This window comes from Ictalurus furcatus, chromosome 6 (assembly GCF_023375685.1).
Source record: "Ictalurus furcatus strain D&B chromosome 6, Billie_1.0, whole genome shotgun sequence".
Taxonomy (NCBI): Eukaryota; Metazoa; Chordata; class Actinopteri; order Siluriformes; family Ictaluridae; genus Ictalurus; species Ictalurus furcatus.
The window spans coordinates 28,346,002-28,367,469 of NC_071260.1; the positions used below are offsets into that span (position 1 = coordinate 28,346,002).

At 41.3% G+C, this 21,468-nt stretch overlaps 1 protein-coding gene across 3 annotated transcripts in view; it reads right to left on the bottom strand.

Annotated features, from left to right (window-relative positions):
* LOC128609089 (activin receptor type-1) overlaps positions 1-21,468 on the bottom strand; it is a 62,521-nt gene that overhangs the window by 14,594 nt on the left and 26,459 nt on the right. For all 3 annotated transcript variants that reach the window (XM_053627456.1, XM_053627457.1, XM_053627455.1), the window contains 5 exons: positions 12,318-12,391; positions 11,219-11,476; positions 7,843-8,094; positions 7,075-7,332; positions 921-1,126 (listed from right to left, as the gene is read on the bottom strand). In XM_053627456.1, the coding sequence (XP_053483431.1) occupies positions 921-1,126; positions 7,075-7,332; positions 7,843-8,094; positions 11,219-11,476; positions 12,318-12,384 (1,041 nt within the window). In that variant the 5' untranslated portion in view covers positions 12,385-12,391. The remainder of the gene's footprint in view (positions 1-920; positions 1,127-7,074; positions 7,333-7,842; positions 8,095-11,218; positions 11,477-12,317; positions 12,392-21,468) is intronic.

Sequence of the window (21,468 nt, forward strand, 5' to 3'; positions counted from 1 at the left end):
GCTCGCTTGCCTGAGGGGGGATTAATGAAGTCAGGCACAGATTTGTGGGAGGTTTTCAGAAAGGACAACTGCACTAACTTGAGCAAATAAACACCAAGAGCCAAGAAAGGAGCACTCAGTGAGGGACACAGCTCGCTGGGGTTGATAGTGCAGAATTATTATGGAAATGACAGAAGCCAAACATCCCTCATTTTAAAAAAAATATTGCAGTTGTAACCAATCATTTAAAAAAAATTTTCAAAAGATGCAAAACCTTTTTTTCCCTAAAAATATAACAGCAAATTACCATAAAATATTCAATGGACTGCTTTGCTATAAAATTATCATGCACATGAAAAGCCCCTGAAGGTGGCATTTTAAACCATTCAAAATAATCTGTTTTACTGATTAGATTTTTACCCAAGAAACTTCTAAAACCAAACACTAAAACACAACACATACCCTTATTAAAAATGCAAGGCTTTGTGAATATTCATTGAAAACATTCAATTTGAAAATGGCTCCGTATTTTTTCCCTCTATATTTATTTTCAAGCCAGCCAGTTAGTAAATTATCTTGTAAAATAGATTGCGTTTGTCATAAGGTGATGCCGTATCATTACTTTTGTATTTATATGGTTAAATTCTTATCTCTGAACTGCAGCTTGTCAAAATACATTATAACAATTTCAATTCTGCTTATCAAACATTAGCCAATTTAGCTAGCTAGCTTATCATGTACGTTTTATAACTAAAAGTTTCCTCTAATAATTTTGTCATCGGATGTGAGAACCTTCGAGCCTTTTTTCTGAGATCACAAAATGAACTTTAAAATCAACTATACAATCCCATTTTTGAGTACAGGGTTACTTTATCAGTTTAAGCAGCAATTAGGGGACCAAGCACTTCTGTGTAGGTACATAAAGCGCGTGCAAGTCTTACCGCGAGTGTGCTTTCGCCGACGTTGGATGCGATGAGTCCGTCAATGGTGCCGTACTCGGCATCGCGGGCCGTCAACCGCTCCATCTGGTTACGGTGGATTCGACGGAAAATCAAGATGGCCACCGTTGAAAGGATAATGAGGACAATCACTGGAGCCACAATTACGATGACCAATGTTGTTACACTATAGTTAGGGCCCTCTGCCACTGTGAGAGAGAAAGAGAAATTATTAAACACAATTGTGCAATAAATTTCATTTTACAGATCTATTTCCCTTAGTGGCACTAAAAAGACTTGAACATCTGTGGCAATTGTATTATTATTGTACATAGGAGAAAGGGTGCAGAGATGTAATTATTAACTCGGTTCAACTCGGTTCAAATGTTCATGAATTCTTTCTATTCATTTTAAACACAAAGAGACTTTTTTTTTTAAGTCCATTTACCCAGGTGTGCCTTGTTGCCTGAGGGTAAATACACAAACACACACATACAGACACACAAAGGAGCTGCAGTTCAGACTGGGCTTTTGCTGGGAGAGGCTATAATAATTAGGTATGCTGAAGCCCACACTCGGTCTCACTGCACCCAAACTGCCTGGACCACACAGAGAGTGGCTAACAGTACAACACACACACACACACACACACACATCTTTATCCTTCTCTGAGGCACCTACACAGTGGGAGAGCACATGGCGCTGGCTTGTGGAGGTCCACGAACGGACAGTAGGCTGATCGAGTTAATGGTGGACAGAATCAGAGTGGGTTTACATTTGAGTTGGGGTGTGGAAAAGATGAGTAAAGGCTATAGAAAAACTCAAGAGCCCTGTGATGGTTTAAGGAGAGTTAAGCCCAGGCTAAAAGTAGGCTGAGAAAGGGTTCTGAGTGGGTTCTAAAGTTAGGCTCAGAGTGGGCTGAGTCAAGGCTTTTAGAAAGTCAGAAAAGCACTTTGGAAAGAGGAGCTCAAGACAGTTCAGAATTCATTCGCAGGAACAGAAACATCCAAACTAGCTTCCCATCTCCGCAGTGAGTAGCCAGTAGTGGCGTATACAGGGTTTGGGAATTGTCAGGAATTTCAGCTGCAACAAAACGAACACATATGAGGAGAGGTTGGTTGAGATGCATTGTGAAGAAGCACCAGCAGATGAGAAGCTATTCATTTAACAAATTCCCCATAAAGTTGTTGTGTAATTCCTGCTTTGAATCAAGAAGTGTGGGTTCATCTCAGATAAGTGCTACAGTGTTTAACTAACCTAGCCTAAACAATATATAATTTAAAGCGCACCTATTATGGTTTTGAAACGTGCCTAATTTTGTTTTAAAGGTCTCATACAATAGATTTACATGCATCCAAGATCAAAAAACACTTTAATGTGTTCATAATTTAAACTGCAGCATTACCTTTTTTCCCCCCAGTGTCACAAACGACTCGTTTAATGATCCGTTCTAAAGGATTCATTCTAAACTCCTCCTTTCAGAGAGCATACTCTGCTCTGATTGGTCAGATGTCCTAGTCTGTTGTGATTGGACTACTGCTGTCCGTGTGTGTCAAAAAGGAAACGCCCACTACCATAACTAGTTTCAACTCCCTCTGCTCGCGAACAGCCGATGAAGACCAGAGGCGGGGCTTTTTGTTACAATCCTACGTAGGTTAGTACAGGAAGTAAAGTCTGGAATCACTAACGACTCGTTTCAGCTGTTCAGAATCGATTCCTTCGTTTGGGAGTCGATAACTCAATTTGTCGTGCGCTTTGATTTTTGAAACTTTGCAGATGTTTTTACATTCACAAACAGCTCTATAACACACTACATCTAAGGTCATATTTGAAAAATCATAATAGGTGCACTTTAATGAATCTAGTTATACTTTTTTTGTTCGTTGGAGTAGATCTTCTCTTTCAAGTCAACTTCATATAGCTGTTTCTTATGAAGTTAGCATTTAGAGAGCTGTTGCTTGGGAATAGCATAGCTAACAACATTTTTAATAAGTATTTTCCACCCAGCACTGCTGAGACAATATGATTCCTTAGATGATGATTTTTTTTTTTATCTTCTCAGGTAAAGCCTACCAGCATTTTGTTAGAACAGACAACAAATGAGATGTAATTTGTGATGTAAGTTCAACACAGCAACATCCATAGTGGCACGAGTAGGAACATGACGCTTAACGTCTTTATGCCTTTGAATCAGGTTTGAGTTTCTATTTCTAGCGCTGGGATGTTTTAAAATCTCTACAAAGGACTACCTGCTATCTACTACCACAACACCTTATAGAACTGCAAGCCTGCAAATAACTAACATACCTCCTACTCTTGAGAATACACAGTATTTACAGCTACTTCAGATAAAGCAGAAATACTGGAACCAGTAGTTTCTGACGTCCTACCTCCTACCTGAAAAGCTCCCTCAACTGTAAAAAGAATTTTCACCGTGAACTAGCACTTGTTTCAAATAAGCTTGCAAACCATCCAAGCATAGTGGTTTTGCTAGTTCAATCATTTTGAAAGTGATTCAGTGCTACAAATGCTGCAAAATGAGTGTCCTTCACTGTTTAAGGTCAGTCATTTCACAGTAACCAGCACTTGTTTGGCTTCTATCTGGAGCAAGTAACAAGAAGTAATTCAGTGCTATAAAAAAAAGTTCACAAAAATCTGGCATAAAACAAATTAAGCTTCCAGTTATTAGACTACATTTCGGTATTTCGTCATGTTAAAATATAGTTCGAAAACCTGGTTCAACGTATAATAGTGCTCCACCGTTCTTGTTCTTGCTTCGCACTACGGGCGTCGCATTGTTGGAACGACGCTACAGAATTCCGGCTGCGAGTTCTTGATAAAGTGAAAGTGTATTACAAGTTGGAAAGCTGTTTAGAATGTACGCATATATGCATTTCCTACTCGGGGGTCGGCAACTTCCTGGTTTCTACTCGGTCACGAACGCAGCGTTAAACCAGACTTGACGGCACAGAGTGGGTCTGCGCTAAAGGTGGGCTGAGATGTTAAAATGGGTTAAACACAGGATATAAAGGTAGGCCAAACAAGGGCTTATGATTGTCCTGAACTACAGCACGCAGCCAGCAGCTCCACACAGTAGAACCGCCCACACACTCCCATGTGAGACTGCAGGAGAGCGGGCTGCACTCCAGACAAAGACGCCATTTTCTGCTCACTTGCATTCAAGACTCCGTTTTTCCCCATACAGCATACAGGGAGGAATCCAGCAATCTGATTAAAATTGTGCTACGTCTCACATACACACACACACGTATGCAGAATAAGATATGCACACACACACACGGCTACAATTTAAAAAGACATCATAATTCCTCTCTCATAATTCCCCCTTTCATTCCTCCAAGAGATGAATGCAGAGTTAAGACACGAAAGCATTTTCTTCTATCCCAACTGATCTGATAAATCCTCATCTCCCGCGCTTTCTGATGTGTGACAGACATAAGCTCTATCTCAAAGGTCAAGAAGAAGCTAAAGAAGAAAAATATCATTCTTGCAAAACCTGTTTTTTTTTTTTGTTCCGAAGCGATCACAGTACTGACAACCGAAGACGCCTGCTTGTTAGAACGTCATGTGCTCATGCTGATATGGGAATTTTTTAACTAAGAATTTTAACTAAGAATTGTGCAACAGGAGTTCAATTCCCACCGTGGCCCTGTGTGCGCGGAGTTTGCATGTTCTCCCCGTGCTGCGGGGTTTCCTCTGGGTACTCCGGTTTCCTCCCCCAGTCCAAAGACATGCATGGTAGGCTGATTGGCATGTCCAAAGTGTCCGTAGAGTATGAATGGGTGTGTGAGTGTGTATGTGATTGTGCCCTGCGATGGATTGGCACCCTGTCCAGGGTGTTCCCCGCCTTGTGCCCGATGCTCCCTGGGATAGGCTCCAGGTTTACCTGAGTCTCTGAAGGAAGTGACATAATTACATATCCAAAGGCAAGCAAATTCTCATTTGAACATTTAAGATCCCATATTCTACATTTATTTGTGTCAAGTCTGTAAAAACTTTTTTTTTCCCCCCATGGAAATTATTCTTATTTCTTGATATTTGAAAAGGGGTCTGAAAAAAAAATGTACATTTTCTTTCTTTCCACATTTTTCAGACTTATGCACTAATCTAGACGTGATACTGAATTTACAATTTTAGTCATTTTGTTCTATGGATGAATACTGGTATCCAAGTTGTATATGAATAATTAATTATATGGTAAATAATTTGTACATTATTCACTATATATGCTCGCTGCATGGGATTTGGGATTTAGCTTAATTGTGCATTAGAGAAGCTGAAATATCATTAACATTAAAGATGAAGGATTTCTTAAAAGACTTAAGCAAAGCCCATCCATCCATTTTCCATACCGCTTATCCTACACAGGGTCATGGGGGATCCTGGAGTCTATCCCAGGGAACTCGGGGCACAAGGCAGGACACACCCTGGACGAGTGGACGATCCTTTGATTATGAAATCAACAGTTTTCACCATTAATGGTTTGTGTTTTTACAATTTTACAAATGGTTTGTAGATTTTTACAATTCTGTAAAAATCCCAATTCTGTAAAAATCTATCCTATCTACTGCTACCATCATAATCAAAGCACAAACTTCACAGGCTCCTGGAAGGCACGTGGGCATGGCGACTCGCCTGATTCCTGTTTCCACAAGGACGGGAGCGGAAGAAATCAGTCACTGAAGCGGGAAAATTGCTGTCCGGGAGCTTCCCTTTCGCAGCAGGACTGTTTCCCATCTTTACTGTGTGACATGTAAAGCTGAGGCATGCGTGAGTCCGAAAAGACCGAATTCAGAGGCGTGATGATGGCAGATAATTTCATGCCTTGCTGTGCCGAGCAGAAACGTGTCAGCCTGAGCCTCGGCGAAACGAAGCCTAGCACAGGCCTCTGATCGTGAAACGGGGATTTGAGAACCGTCGCTGGAATCTCAGCCCAAAATGGAGGTGATGTGAGAGAGGAGAAAGGAGAGGTGAAGGGCATTCAGGGACTGTAATCCAGGATTCACACAGAAACACGCCCCAGCACCTGCTGCACTGCTCCTGCTCCTGTGTGAGGACGCCAAGCTTTAGTACAACAACAAAAGGGTTTCACCGACCGTGCCTATGATCAGAGTGGGGCTAATAAAACGAGCAGCAGGTGTGTGAAGGTGTGAGGAGACACACAGTGCATGCTTACAAGCATGAAAACGGTGGCGTTTTTGTTCGAAAGCGTAATAAGGTCATAATCACGTGACCTTCGGGTAACGATTTCATCAGTGTTGCTTATCAGAGTTTTTACGGAATGAAACACCTGTAGGGGTGTGCTGTTACAGGAAAATAATCAACAATGGGCTGGTGTGATATGAGGTAGAGTAGCTACTGTTACCATCCAAACATTCTTTTCCTATAACAGCACAAGTTTGTTTGGTTACTTCTCTTATACCACAGTAATGTGATTTCAGGTTTTATTTTTCTGTTTTAAGTTGCATTACGTTTAAAATGACATCTAATTCCTGTCATCACTTATGTTACAGCAGCTATTATTCCCTCACCAGGCTCTCGACGTTAATGAGACAAACAAATTTGATTCGTCAACAATTAGTTCGTCTGAATGAGATGTTGCTTTAGAAACAATAACATATCACAACGAGCACGTTAATAAACCTGTGCTTTACCGTGTATATATATATATATATATATATATATATATATATATATATATATATATATATATATATATATATATATATATATATAATAAGAAGAAAAATTATAATCGGAAGTACCACATGAGACAAGAAATTGCTGATTAACTTGGAAATCCTAATGCTAGGTCAGTCTTGCTGTTGTAGATGTGTTGTAGAGATTAACGTTTTGAATGAGCCAAAGGAGTTTACTGCACCAAAATCCGGCGTGTCCAACAGTAATGTTTTCTCTTCCTCAAACATTCCAGCATTAAATCCTTTACAACCTCTTTTTTTTTTTTTGGAACTTCTACTTTCCTTTTTCAATTATCGATGACGTAAAATTATTGTTTCTTATGGCAAAAACAAAATGATGGACATCCTTGCACATGGCACAATATGCACTGTTGTAATGTGGTAATTTTTGTTTGTATATATGTATATAGATGTGTGTGTGTGTGTGTGTGTGTTACCTCGGATTGGCAGAGCCACGCTGAGGTTCATATTACACAGGTGAGTTTGGCAGCACTCGACAATCTGGTCAGGTGAGGGCGGGGTTTTGCAGGTCAAGCGACTCTGCTCGTACACAGTGAAGCAACCCTTCTGATGGACCAGCATTCCGTCAGTCACAGTCAGAGAAGAGAAACACTGCTGTCCCTTACACCGCTCACCCATCACACAAGAACGACCCTCACACACACACTCGTGCTCTTTTTGTTTCGTCTCTGTGTCTGTTTAGAGGGAGGACCAGAGAAAGAACGGGTGTGCGGGTTAGCGAAGAATGCGATTGAATTTTAATTCAAATACATTACACCACAGTGTATATACTGTATATACAGTGTTATACGCTCGATTCTGATTGGTTAGAAGCCGTTGATTCATTTTCTATAACAGTATGGCCATTAAAAGACATGTAATTGTTGATATGGTGACATGAAGGGGACATTTATTTAGCACTTTTGGAAGGATTTGTTTCGCAGATGTTCCAGGACATTAAACAGATAAAATGTATGCAATTCTTTAATTATTAAAAAATAAATTGTTGGCAAATGGATATGGTATAAAACGAATAAAACAATTTGAGACATGCTGTTATGGGAAAGTCAACTTCAGGGTGTTAACAGTAACTCTGCATCACACCACCCCATCATTGATTATTTGCCTACAACAGCATGCCTCCATGTGATGTAACTGCAGTTATGATTGATATCCAACTAAACTAAAGTGGTAAAGCGACCTACCTCTGGCTGGAGGTTCCACTGTAATGTTGGCGTTACACAGGTGGCCTGTGCAACATTTAATGATGCTATTAGATGATTTGGGTGTGTCACAGTTAGCCCCGCCCCTCTGGGAGCCAGAGAAACAGCCTTTACGGTGTTGTAGGTTTCCGTTGGTGACTGTGACTGAGGAGAAACATTGCTCTCCTACACACCGCCCCCCACTCAGACAATCCGCTCCCTCACACACACACACATGCTGTGTGGAGTCCTTATCTGGAAAGGAAACAAACGGATGATAAACATAATTGTAAGTATGCTAGTCTAGATAATCTGCATATCCTGCCCATGTATGCTGGTCTAATTTAGTTTAGCACAGTCTGGTTATCCTAGTCTAGATTAGTTTATCCTGGTCTGTGTATACTGGTCTAGATTAGATTATCCTGGTGTGTATATGCTGGTCTAGATTAGTTTATCCTGGTCTGTATATGGTAATCTAGATAAAATGAGCCTAGTCTCAGTCACCTGATCTAAATTAGTTTATCCTAATTTATATATGATGGTCTAGATTAGATTATCCTGGTGTGTATATGCTGGTCTAGATTAGATTATCCTGGTGTGTATATGCTGGTCTAGATTAGATTATCCTGGTCTGTATATGCTGGTCTAGATTAGATTATCCTGGTGTGTATATGCTGGTCTAGATTAGATTATCCTGGTCTGTATATGCTGGTCTAGATTAGATTATCCTGGTGTGTACAGTATATGCTGGTCTAGATTAGTTTATCCTGGTCTGTATATGCTGGTCTAGATTAGCTGATTCTGGTGTGTATATGCTGGTCTAGATTAGTTTATCCTAGTGTGTATATGCTGGTCTAGATTAGATTATCCTGGTCTGTATATGCTGGTCTAGATTAGATTATCCTGGTGTGTATATGCTGGTCTAGATTAGATTATCCTGGTGTGTATATGGTGGTCTAGATTAGATTATCCTGGTCTGTATATGCTGGTCTAGATTAGATTATCCAAGTCTGTATATGCTGGTCTAGATTAGATTATCCCAGTCTGTATATGCTGGTCTAGATTAGATTATCCAAGTCTGTATATGCTGGTCTAGATTAGATTATCCAGATTAGACACTTAGATTAGACACCTTTTGCACATTTCTGTTATCAACAAAGTGAAAGTGCGTAACAAAAAGTTTGCAATATTTGCTGCCTCCCTCCTGTTTCCATCCAATTGGCCTTTTACCATTTTACCCTCACTTGGCTCAGCACGCATGAATAAATTTGGCCGAACAATGACGTGTTTGATGACGTGACCAGCCTAGCAACCAGAGTGAGACGCGCGAATGTCACGATCTCCCCTTCTGGCAGCGTGCTCGGAGAGATGAGGGGGCGCGCGCATGCACGAGCTACGTGCACGAATGCTGAGCGAGCGCATGCTCTTCGGATGTCGACAACCGTGACATTGTTTACTATGGACACATGCGTTTGTTTTGTTTCTGTTCTGTCTCCTCCCTGTTTTGTCACTGGTTGTTGTTCAGGGGTGTGGCTTTATTGTTTTCAGCTGCCAGTGCTCAGCGCTGACTATATTCGGGATATATACCGCTCGCGTCCCTGTACACCTCACGGAGTATTCTGTCACGTCGCGAGACGTAAGGGAGTAGAGTACGGAAGCAGGTGCAGGTAAAGACGTATTTATTTAAGGGCAGGCAGACAAATCCAAATCGTAATCCAAAAAACGTAGTCAAGACAGGTAAAGGGTCGGGAGATCGGCAAACAGGCATAAACGGGGCAAAGCAGGAATCAAAGTCGCGGTCACAGAAAACAGGGTCAAAACACAACAAGAAACATGAACTAGTACTATGGACTGGGAGCGGAAACACCAGCAGGGACTAAATGAACTAATCTATAGTTTAAACTAACTAAATCTATCAAGGAACATAACATTAACAACGTATCTAACTATACTATATCTACTATAATACTCCGCGAGGTGTACAGGGACGCGAGCGGTATATATCCCCAATATAATCAGCCGTATAGAACCCAATAGAACCATTTTCTGCACTCTTGTCGATGCACTTTTTAATGCACTTTTTTGTTGTAGGCTTCAGAGTGTTCCATTCTTTCAGCAGTCAGTTATAGGCCTAACATCGGCTATTCAAGGGGGGCTCAAAGATGACCACATCAAAATATTTTAATTTTACTCATTTATTTATTTAAAGTTATATTGTGCCTTGTTGGTAGCCTATGCCTGCTGGAATGAAAAAAAAAGGTTCAGTGTTAAATAAATATTTTGAAATTGTAGTTTTTGTAATTGATTTTTTTCTTTGAAAAGCAAGACAAAATAGTAAAAAGCACATTTTCACTATTTAATTTATGCAATGGTGAAGAAAATGGCAAAATAAATGGAAAAAACGCAAAAAAAAACGTGTTTGGTATTCGGCCTGCAGCCAAGTTTTTCATTCGATTTGATTTCGACTTCGGCCAAGAATTTCCATTTCAGTGCATCCCTAATTCATACTAAAACAGCTCGAAGGTGCTGTTCAAGAAACAGACAAAAAATGTCTGCCTCCCTTTCTGGATAGAATACACATAAAATAAGAAAAGTTAGTTTCTGCGCTTCTTAACAGTTTGCGTTGTAGTGCTCTCCGCCAGCATTTACGTGACTCTTCTCAGTGGTCAAAGACAACACCGATCAGCTGAATAGTGTGCAGACGTAAAATACATTCTCGGTCAGCGCCACCTATCGTGCAGGAGTGAATTAGCTGAAGGGGATCAATCGTTTCGCGTTCGGTGTGAAGATATCGTTCGTTGGCGATTCGATTCGCTTTATCACGTCACACTCAGTGTGAAAGGCCCTTTAGTCCAAGTAACCTGGTTTAAATTGGTTTATTCTGGTCTAGCCACACACACACACACGCACACAAGTATATATTAGTTTATCCTGGTATGTGCATGCTGATTTCGATTAGTTTGTCCTGGTCTCTGTACGGTAGTCCAGTTTAGACTAGTCCAAGTATCCTGATCTAGACTGGTTTATCCTGGACTGTGCATGCTGCTCAAGATTTGTTTATCTGGGTATAGATTAATCCTGGTCTGTATATGACCAGGCTACAATGGTTTAGATTAGGTTATCCGGGTCCGAGTATCCTGGTCTAGATTTGTTTATAATAATAGTCTGAGTATTTTGGTCGTGGTTAGTTTTTCCTAGTCTAGATTACTTTATCCTGGTCTAGATTAGTTAATCCAGGTCTGCCTACCCTGGTCTAGATTAGTTTATCCTGGTGTATATATAAATATGCAGGTCAAGGCTAATTGATGGTAGACATTTCAGATCTCTGGTGTATCTGTGTCTAATGACAACGGTTTCTTTAGGTCCTTAGGAGGCTCACCTGAGCTTGGTATGTCCACAGTAAGGTTGCTGTTGCACAGTGTTCCCTGGCAGCACTGCACCATGACGCCAGACTCAGGTGGGGAGCTTCCGCACTGTACCGCCTCTTCCTCCGTACCCACAATGCACCCCTTCTGTCGCAGGGCCGTCCCGTTCCGGATGGAGACGGAAGAGAAGCACTGCTGGCCAAAGCAGCGACCGTTGCTGCCGCATGTCTGCCACTCGCACACACACTCAAAGTCATTCACTGTTGCTTTATCTACGCAGGACACACACATATACACACACGGGTGAGTGAATCATTCTTCCTCCCTCCTTTTATCTGCAGTACTGCGATGCAGAGAGCCGGCAATGTCAAATACTACTTCAGAGGATACTAAAGTGTGCTATGCAAAGCAGCAGTGAAATACAAGAAGGAAAGTCGAAAGAAGGACACAGAGTTTGGGATTCATTACACAAAGCCTTGCACATCATTTCCATTGTGGATTGGTTAATACATTATAAGCAGAAGGGGAGACGGAGAGAGAGAGAGAGAGACAGACAGACAGAGAGAGACAGAGAGAGAGAGACAGAGAGACAGACAGAGAGACAGAGAAAGAGAGACAGAGAGAGAGCGAGACAGAGAGACAAAGAGAGACAGAGAGAGACACAGAGAGGGAGACAGACAGACAAAGAGAGACAGACAGACAGAAAGAGAGACAGAGAAAGAGAGACAGAGAAAGAGAGACAGAGAGAGAAAAAGAGACCGAGAGAGAGAAAAAGAGACCGAGAGAGAGAAAAAGAGACCGAGAGAGAGCGAGACAGAGAGTGAGAGAGTGAGAGAGAGAGAGAGAGAGAGGTCTCAAATGCTCAGTCATCATTCTAGCTCTGAAAGGCAATCAGTGAAGCCATCACAAATAAGTTGGCACACACGGAGAGAGAGTGAGTGTCCTTGAACAAAGAAGGATGCTACCTAACTCTCACTCACTCCCGCGTTCTCACAAACACACACACACACACACACACACACACACACACACAAGTCTGTAAATGGCCCTTCAGAGATTTGCTATCCTCCTGCATGTGAGCTTATGACGAAACGGAATCTGTGCAACTTTTACCTTCCACACTGGCAGCTGGTAAAACCATCAAGACCACAAGCAGGAGGATCATGATGCCATGGACCATCGCAGACCTGGAAACCAACGCAAAGAAAAACATCAGAAATTTAAACAAAATATGCTTCATATAAGCAGATTTCACCTTCTGTTTCTTTACAACTGCTAACTCATATTATTCTGAGTTCGGAGTAATGAAACTGCGTAGTTGCAAAAGAAAGAAAAAAGAAAAAGAGAAAGAAAAAAAAAAAACACCCCCCACACACGCAGACAGACGAAGACACCCTCCTACTGCTTGCCAGAAAAAAGGAGATGCAATTCAAACACCAGAGAGCAGAGCGTGGAAGAGGAGGTGGAGAGATGGCAATAAAGTGAGTGTCAGAGAAGGGAAGTAGGCAGGCAAAGAGAGAGGGGGAACACAAGATTAGTGAAGCAAGAGGTCAGGATTCCTCCGAATACAACAGTTGAGAAAAGACTTCCATCGGTTATATTTACAAGCAGATTTTCATCCAGCTGAATGACTTCATCATTTCAAGTGCGAACAAATTGTTTAGAAACACTCGAAACTCTTGAGATTCTTTGTTGACATGCAAGGTACGTGTAATCCCGAGTGTATTCATGGCATGTGAAGAGAGTGTCCGCGTACTACACCTGAGCCCAGTCAGGATGGAACAGGTACGTCTTAGCTCAGCACGTTAACAGAGTTTTGCGCTCATCTTCCTGGTGTTTTCAACACATCGTAAATCGTGTCAGTCTCAGCAAAATGTGCTCTACTCCGAATTCCCTCACTAAAGGCGAGAAAACCCACGTCATTCTGTTTTAAAACACTAGGTGGACGCTCTTGCAACTTAAAAGCCATTTTGGCTGCCATCATGCTTGATAACGAACACAGAATGTATGCCAAGATATCGATAAGTAAACATAATGTACATAAAATAACCACATTATTGACTATATTATTGATTATAGAGCTTTTCACACTGCGCTTAACCCAGGGCTATCGTGGTTCTAAACCTTGCTTTTAACCCCAGGAAGAGGAACATTTCACACCTCTAATTTAAAAGCAGGGTTAGGATCGCTTTTTACCCATCTAACATTTACATGTTATGGCATTTGGCATACGCGCTTATCCAGAGCGACTTACATTTATCTCATTTATACAACTGAGCAATTGAGGGTTAAGGGCCTTGCCAAGGGACCCACATTGGTACCCACACTTGACCTCCTGACCTTCTGATCAGTAACCCAGAGCCTTTAACCACTCCCCCGGGATTATGAAACCTTGCTCCGAAGCAGGGTTAGCACCACTTTTGCGGGGTTAACCTGCATTGCGGTGCCAAACATGTACTTTGTGAAAAATGTTACGGCTAGATGCATCCAATCAGAAACTGGTATATTGCGATTGCTAGGCAAACATTAACAAGTTTGATTTTCCTTCACTGACCTCACAGTCTGTGTCAAAATATACTGTAGAAAAAGGGGGTGGTCCAGTTAAGACGTAGTGCTAATTTCTGGACCATAAAAAAAAAAAATGTCAACAAAAGTCTTAAACTAAAGCAAGCCACTGCATGGCAATACTGAGAAGAAGATATGAAGGATGTGTGAAACTGGATGATTATTACGGTATTAGAGATATTTGTAAACATTATAAACCACACACTTAATATGAACGAGCAAACGGATGCGAGTATGGGGTTTCGGGCTCTGCGGGACACGAGCTCTTTTCCGGCTGGGCACGGAATCAACGGCAAGTTTAAAATCCTGAACTAAAGTGGGTCTCATGCCTTTCTGTCGTCCTGGCAACAAGGCACTGAGTGGCAAGCTGTGGGAAGACTGGAGCACTCCGATTGGCTAGGACAGAGTGAGAGTAAGGGAGAGAGAGAGAGAGAAAAGAGAAAGAGAGCGAGAGACAGATAGACAGAGGAGGGGAGGCTGCCTGGCAGATAGAGTGGAGAAGCCAGACGTGAGAGGAGGAGGAGGTGGAGGAGGAGGAGGAGGAGAGAGGGATAGACGCACAGCAGGACGGATGAGTGCAGAATTTGAGTGTATTTCAGAGCCAGGATCCCTAAATTCAGCCCACTCACACACATACCTTCCAACTTCATTTCAGTCATTTAGCCCGTACACACACACAGAGTATATAAAAGCCCACTCAAAATCTACTATCATCGTTGTTCTTGCAACGTGATAAAACGCTAGCAGCTAAGAGCTCCCTCGTGACCTGTTTATTCCACACAAATCACTTATCTAGCTTATGTGTGTGGATGTGTGTGGATGTGTGAGTGTGTGTGTGTGAGAGAGAGAGAGAGAGAGAGAGAGACAGAGAGAGAGCTTTGTGGCTGCCTGGATGCTCCCAGACATAAAAAATTAAGTGTGTCCTGTTAGTGTTAGCCTGGCGGCGTGGTGGATGCCCAGAGACCACATTCTGCTCATTTAATCAGGCCACAAATACACACAGACTGAGGCGCGCGCACACACATATATACACATACATACACACACACACACACACACACACACACACACATGCAATCAGTGACTGTTAGCAGCAGGGGCAGGGGCAAACTAAGGGGGTAAGCGAGGTGAATGAAGGGGCAGTGGGGCAGACCGAGAGCAAAGCGGGAATTCACGGAAATAGAACTATGTAAGGAAAGGGGGGCATTTTCTGCTTTCAATTAGAAGAATGAATACAGCTGGGGATTTCACTCAATTATCCTAAGAACTGTTAGAGGAAGACGGCAGGCAGTATATTGAGTGACCTGAATTTCCCTGCACACACTGACCTACGATGGCACATTACATCGCCCATTAATACTTCTCAAAATCTGCACTCTTTATTATTCAGTTATCTGAACCTGCTCTTAAAATCTCTCAACTGCGTTAAAAAAAAAAAAAAAGAAAAAAAGGATCATTCTGCATTGGCTTTCAACTAGCACAGCAAGCACTCCCACATTTATACGATACTTAGCTGTAGCTAAGATAGCTAGCTAGCTTGATGTTTAGCTACTAGCCACTCAGATTAACAGCAGTTCATTATGAAACTTGCTAGCTTTTGAGCCATGTTATGCAGCTATTTATGTTTAGCTAAACACACACTTGTAGTCCTATGTTGCAGCACTAGCTAGCAAGAACATACTAGTTAGAGAGAATCATTTTTTTTAATCTCACACAACCCTCTAAACCATCATGTAAGCAAATGTTTTTAACCATGTGGGTGATTTCAGACAATATTACAGTGTCTCTGATGTCAGTATCTTAATTTTACAGCTAACTATGACACACTTTTTAGCTATTTATGCTTATCTACCCAGCTAACAAATTTTAAGGTGCGACTAGCTATTTTGTTATTCCTCTTTAGCTAACATACTCCAATGAGAGCCCTATGTTGCAAAGCTACCTAGCATTAAATACCAAGAAAAAAACCTCACTATCTACTTTTAGAAACGGTTTTCCAATTTGTTTTGATTGTAGATTATTTTCCGATTATATTTCAACCTGTCACGTAAGTGAGACACGCGTGTCTCACTGTCATGTTAGCAAGACAGATAACCATGCAGCCGGTGAAACAGTATGTATTGCGCCAGTGCGGACCACTACCATTAACATCCTGACTAATCTTGAAGACAGTAAATGTGAAAACCGCAGTATATTACCATTACAACGTCCACAGATTCATCCCTCAAGCATCAGGTGCTTCATGTAACCATCAATGCCAGTCATTTCAAGCACAACAGCAGCTTAGGGGGTGAGTTTATGGGCATTTTCACACCTGTGGGTCTGTTCGCAGAGTCAAAATCAAAACAAAATGGATACTTTTGGTTCGTTTGCTATATGATTTGGTGTCAGCCTGCACATACGCAGATCAACCATAACCTTAAAACCACCTGCCTAATATTGTCCTGCTTGTGCCACCTAAACACCGAGGCATGGACTCCACGAGACCTCTGAAGGTGTGCTGTGGTATCTGGCACCAAGACGTTAGCAGCAGAACCTTTAAGTCCTATAAGTTTTGAGGTGAGGCCTCCATGGATCGAACTTGTTTGTCCAGAACATCGCACAGATGCTAGATTGGATTGAGAACTGGGGAATTTGGAGGCCAAATCAACACCTTGAACTCTCTGTCATGTTCTTCAAACCGTTCCTGAACATTTTTTTGCAGTGTGGCAGGGAGCATGATCCTGCTGAAAGAGCCCACTGCCATTAGGGACTCTCACCAATTTTTCCTGTTTCCAACACATCAACTTCAAGAACTGACTGTTCACTTGCTGCCTAATATATCCCACCCCTTGACAGGTGGCATTGTAACAAGATAATCACTGACTACGTTTTACATGGACAGCAGTAATTTAATTGATTACTCTGAGTAAGACAATATTGTGATTAAGGTGTTTATACGAGTCACTTTTAGAATACTCCTTTCATGTTCAGGTTTTACATGTTACAGAACATAGTTCAATTAACAGCACACGTCATTACGTCACCGCGCCACACCGTCCGACGTCCCTCCAGAATTTCACGTATCGACATACAGTTCATCTTCGTTATGGGACCGTATACAGTTTTGGGTGTTTTTATTAAAAAATTTTCACGAAAGCTTCAAGTGCGGTTAATTATTTGTCATGCTGTACATTCAAATAGACGACTGCATGAAGCCGTGGGCTGCGTCCCAAATCGCGTACTTACCTACGATATAGCAGCCGAGATACATGTATTTTGTCTACTACAGGCCTATAGTAGGCAAGTACGCGGTTTGGGACACAGCCATGCTCTCTTGCTTGCCGTCAAACGGTTGAGCGCTGCCGTGTGTGTACGTGTCCTGTCGCAAAATGTGGTGAAAACTCGCACACGATGTTAATAGTGTGATTAAGGTGTGTACATGTCTATGATACAAGTCAATAGTGCAACTAAAACAGGAGTACTCCACAAGTCTTAATTCGATTTGCGTTTACTTCGAGTATGACTTTAATCGGATTAAGGTAATTAAAAATGGCTGTTTACATGCTAGTTTCTTAATCAGAGTATTGTCTTAATCAGGTTAATATCGGATTATTGCTGTCCATGTAAAGGTACTGAATGTTATTCACTTCGCCGGTCAGTGTTTTGAAGGTTAAGGCTGATTCTATAATTGCGTAAAAAATAAAAATGTTCACAGGGCATGTTTGTAATAAATAAATAAATAAATAAATAAATAAATAAATAAATCATTACAGAAATATGACAATGAAAACAGGTCAATTAAACGTTGGCAAGGGCATGTAGAAAAAAATCCATAATACAGCAGGTCTGGTTCACTTCCTGGAGTTGGGTCAGTTGGGTCAAACTGCTTTCTTACTGCAATGAAACCACACTAGAGTTGAAAACAGTACGAGACCGCCCCTGTCGCTCGTTCTTGTGTGCACCCGAGGGAGATTGCTGTGCTCTCACCTGCATAAACGAACCGTCCTGAGAAGGTAAATGCAGCAGGGTTCGATTGAAACAGACTAAATTCTGCATACATGAATCTGCCCTTATTCTGGAACGCTCCTTTAAAAGGTTTTTCCAAGTTAAATCCACGTCTACATACGTAAGCGTAGGCCAGAAGTAAACAATATGAGCAATATTTAAAAACAGAGATACTGGAGAATCACCTTGAACACTGAATAAATCATTTTTTAATGCCAAACATCCGGATGCATTTGCAGCGCACATCCCGAGAGGTTTTCAGCTAAGAGGAAAACAGTCAGGTAAGTGAAAGGCAGAAATAAATAAACAAACCCACACCCACCCGACACCAAACTCTACAACCTTTCAATTTATAGCATTGTATTTATTATAAAAGATAAACCTACACAATTGCATGCTCTGCTCATTATTCCTTTCACTGCCCTCATTAAAGGGTTAGCAATAAGCCCATATACAGAAATATTGTGCTTGACTAAGCAAACCGGAACCAACAAGCACCACTAAATAAATAAATAAATAAATCACAGCTGAAGTTCTTGCTTCTGTGATAGTCATCAGTTCAAGCGTAGTTTGAATTGGCTCACCTCCCATCCAGCTTTCACAGCTCAGCTGTAATTAAAGCTTTTCTTTCCATCTCTTTTTATTCATGCAACAAATGCCTTTGCAGGTGGCTGCTTATTTGGTCTGCTTATTAAAACCATTACAGACATTATTTACCCGAAACCTGGCACAGACAGAACTGACATTACTGACACCTTGTGAAATCACAGTAAACCTCCTGCTTGCAGCCAGAAACTGAAATCTCAGTTGGATGTAGCATTTTGAATGATAAAAAAAAGAAAAAAGAAAACGAAAAAAGGGAATAAAGCTACTAACTCTGGTGGAGCGAATAAAGCTCACCTGGTAAGAGAGTCATAAAAGCTTTGGAACAAATAGGTTATTTTTTTGTATGTCACAGAAGAAAGAACAGATGTCGAAGATGAGTTCTTCGATTTCTCACCCTCTTTTACTCCTCTCATCAATCTGCTAATTCAGTTCCTCATTCTCAGTGTGTGCTTCCCTCCCATTTTCGTCATCTCCTACCTCAATCTGATCTCCTTCACCATTTTTCTAATCCATTTCACCGTGTGTCGTCTCCTTCTCTCCTTATTCTCTCTGCCTACTTTCTATCTTCCGCTCCATTGTCTCCTTTCCTTTCTTTTTTTTCTAGCTCCTTCTTTTTCCAGCCCACCCTCAGTCAGATCAGGTCAGTCAGCTCTGTTCCTCTGCACCTCCTTATCCTGGATCTGATATCAATGCCTTGCAGTCAGTCAGCCCACAGGGGTTGGGGGGACCTAGATGAGAGGCAAGATCAAACCCAGACAGTTCAGCAAAGAACACGCAAGCTGTCGCTCTGGAGAATGAAAGGGAGACTGCACTTGAGTCAAACGGGGCCAAAGCTGGCCAGACGCTTAGAGCTCCAGTGAGATGTGAGGGAAGAGTTGTTTTTTTTTTTTTTTTAGTTCTCACAACCTGAAAGAATCTGCAGGAGTTCATGTACTCCTACAGCACTGCCTTGTGTAGACCTGTCTGATCTCTGTTCTTTTTTCAGTACGTTATTATTGACACCGCAGGCTGAATCACAAACCACTAAAAAGTGTCTGTTAACAACCAGTGTCAATTAGCATCAGGAAGTAGAAAGAATAAAGTACATGACTAATTAGCTAGACTAGATCTTGTAAATAAATAAATAAATAAATAAATAAATAATAATAAAATGCTTGCTGAAATATTTTCTTGTTTTGACTCGCAGTATTCATTTGTGCATGTACGCTCTTAGTCCTTGATAATATTGGTGCTCAGTAAGTAAACACTCTGGAGAAAATGCTCTTGGGCATATAGGATGCTCGTTAGCAACCTTCTGAACTCCATGAAAAATGAGACACCCTGTATTCATAAGGATTCTTCAACTCCCCCCACCCCTAATAGGAACCCTACAACAGGCTAGTTCCATCACACAGAGTTCCAAGTACAGCCATACATTTAATTATCCAATGATCCCTTAAAGAACCATTCAAGAACCAATTTTTTTTAAGAGTGTACCAAGTAACCTTTAACCACATTTTAAATGTCTGATGGGTTCTGTGTATTAACAAAAAAATAATTACCAAAGAGGTGGAGTTTGTACCCCACACTTTCCCAGTTAATACACAGACACTTAGAAGTTAAGATATTACCCTTAGAAGGCGCAGAACTATTAATTACTCTTAAACAACCCTGCAAGAACCCTTTTTCTAAGTATTAAGAAAACAAAAATTACCAGTAATTTGGAGTGAGTTTGTACCACCACACATTTACCGAGTTAATATATAGACGCCTTTAAAAAACAAACAAAAAAAAAAGAGCATTCTTCAGTGTTTCATGAACGTTTTCTCACGCAGCACCAATATTATCCAGGACCCATCACGGCATACTCGTTTGCTGAGAGTAGAGAGCAATATGAGCAATGCAACAACAGTAAAGCCGATAATAATGGAGAGGAATATAGTTAAATGGGTGTTAAACTGTCCATCATTACGTTAAATTGTTTTTATATAACATTATATGGCCTCTATACAGCCTTTATTGTAATCTATAACTACCTACACATGATTTAAATGTGTACAATTAGAAGATTTTGTGCGAGTTCAGTTTGAACAAACGGGTCGACGAACTTCATTCATGTGAGTAGACGGTGATAAATTTTTACCATATTCACGTGACTGCACGTGCATTTGAATGAGTAATGATGCGTCAAGTTTGTGGCGGCACGGTGTCCTGAATTCCAGTTTGTAAACCTGTGCACCCTCCATGGGCCGAAGAGCACTAAAGGACGAGTACTAATTTAGCAGCGTCATTCGGGATTTATATATTTATATCTACTTCATTATATACCATAACATTTCTCTGTAGCAGTACAGGTGGACTCGGAGTCTGCTTTTGTCTATACTGAATTAAACACTTTAATGCCAATACATCTTGGAGATGCTGAGACACAACAATATGCTCAAGATGCACACGAACACATGCAGAGAGAGAGAGAGAGAGAGAGAGGGAGAGAAAGAGAGGGGGGGGGAGAGCAGACAGATAGTTACAGACAGGGCTACAGGTGAGAGGGAAAAAGAGTCAGTAGAGATTTAATGGGAGAGTGAGGGAGAGCAAAAAAGGGCTGAGTCAGAGCTGGAGAATGAGAGACAGAAGGGGGGGTAGGACAGGGAGACAGAGTCTGTCTCTAGTGTCGCATTGACCCAGACTCGAAGCGACACTAGAGATGGATTCTGTCACCCACTCAGCTGCACACACACACACACACACACACACACACACACACACACACACACCCCTAGTCATCCCAGCTATAGAACCAGGAAGCGAGATGACAACATGACTTATGTGAGAAATTACGTCAAATGATTTTCTCACCATATCATGAATAGCACGTTTCTAGAACATTCTCTTGTAACTTCTGTTACGGGTTTATATTATGAAAATTTTAATAGTACAGTATAGTACAACATAATACATTCTGACAGCCGTAGTACTGTACATCATGAAAGTGCCTTCAGATTTTCTATACAATACTGCGTTATTTAATGTACACACCAAAACCCTCAGCCCCAGACACAACCATCAATACTCTTCTTCTGCTTTGTTCTCTTTCTTCAGTTTGAGAAATTTAATATAAAAAAAACTG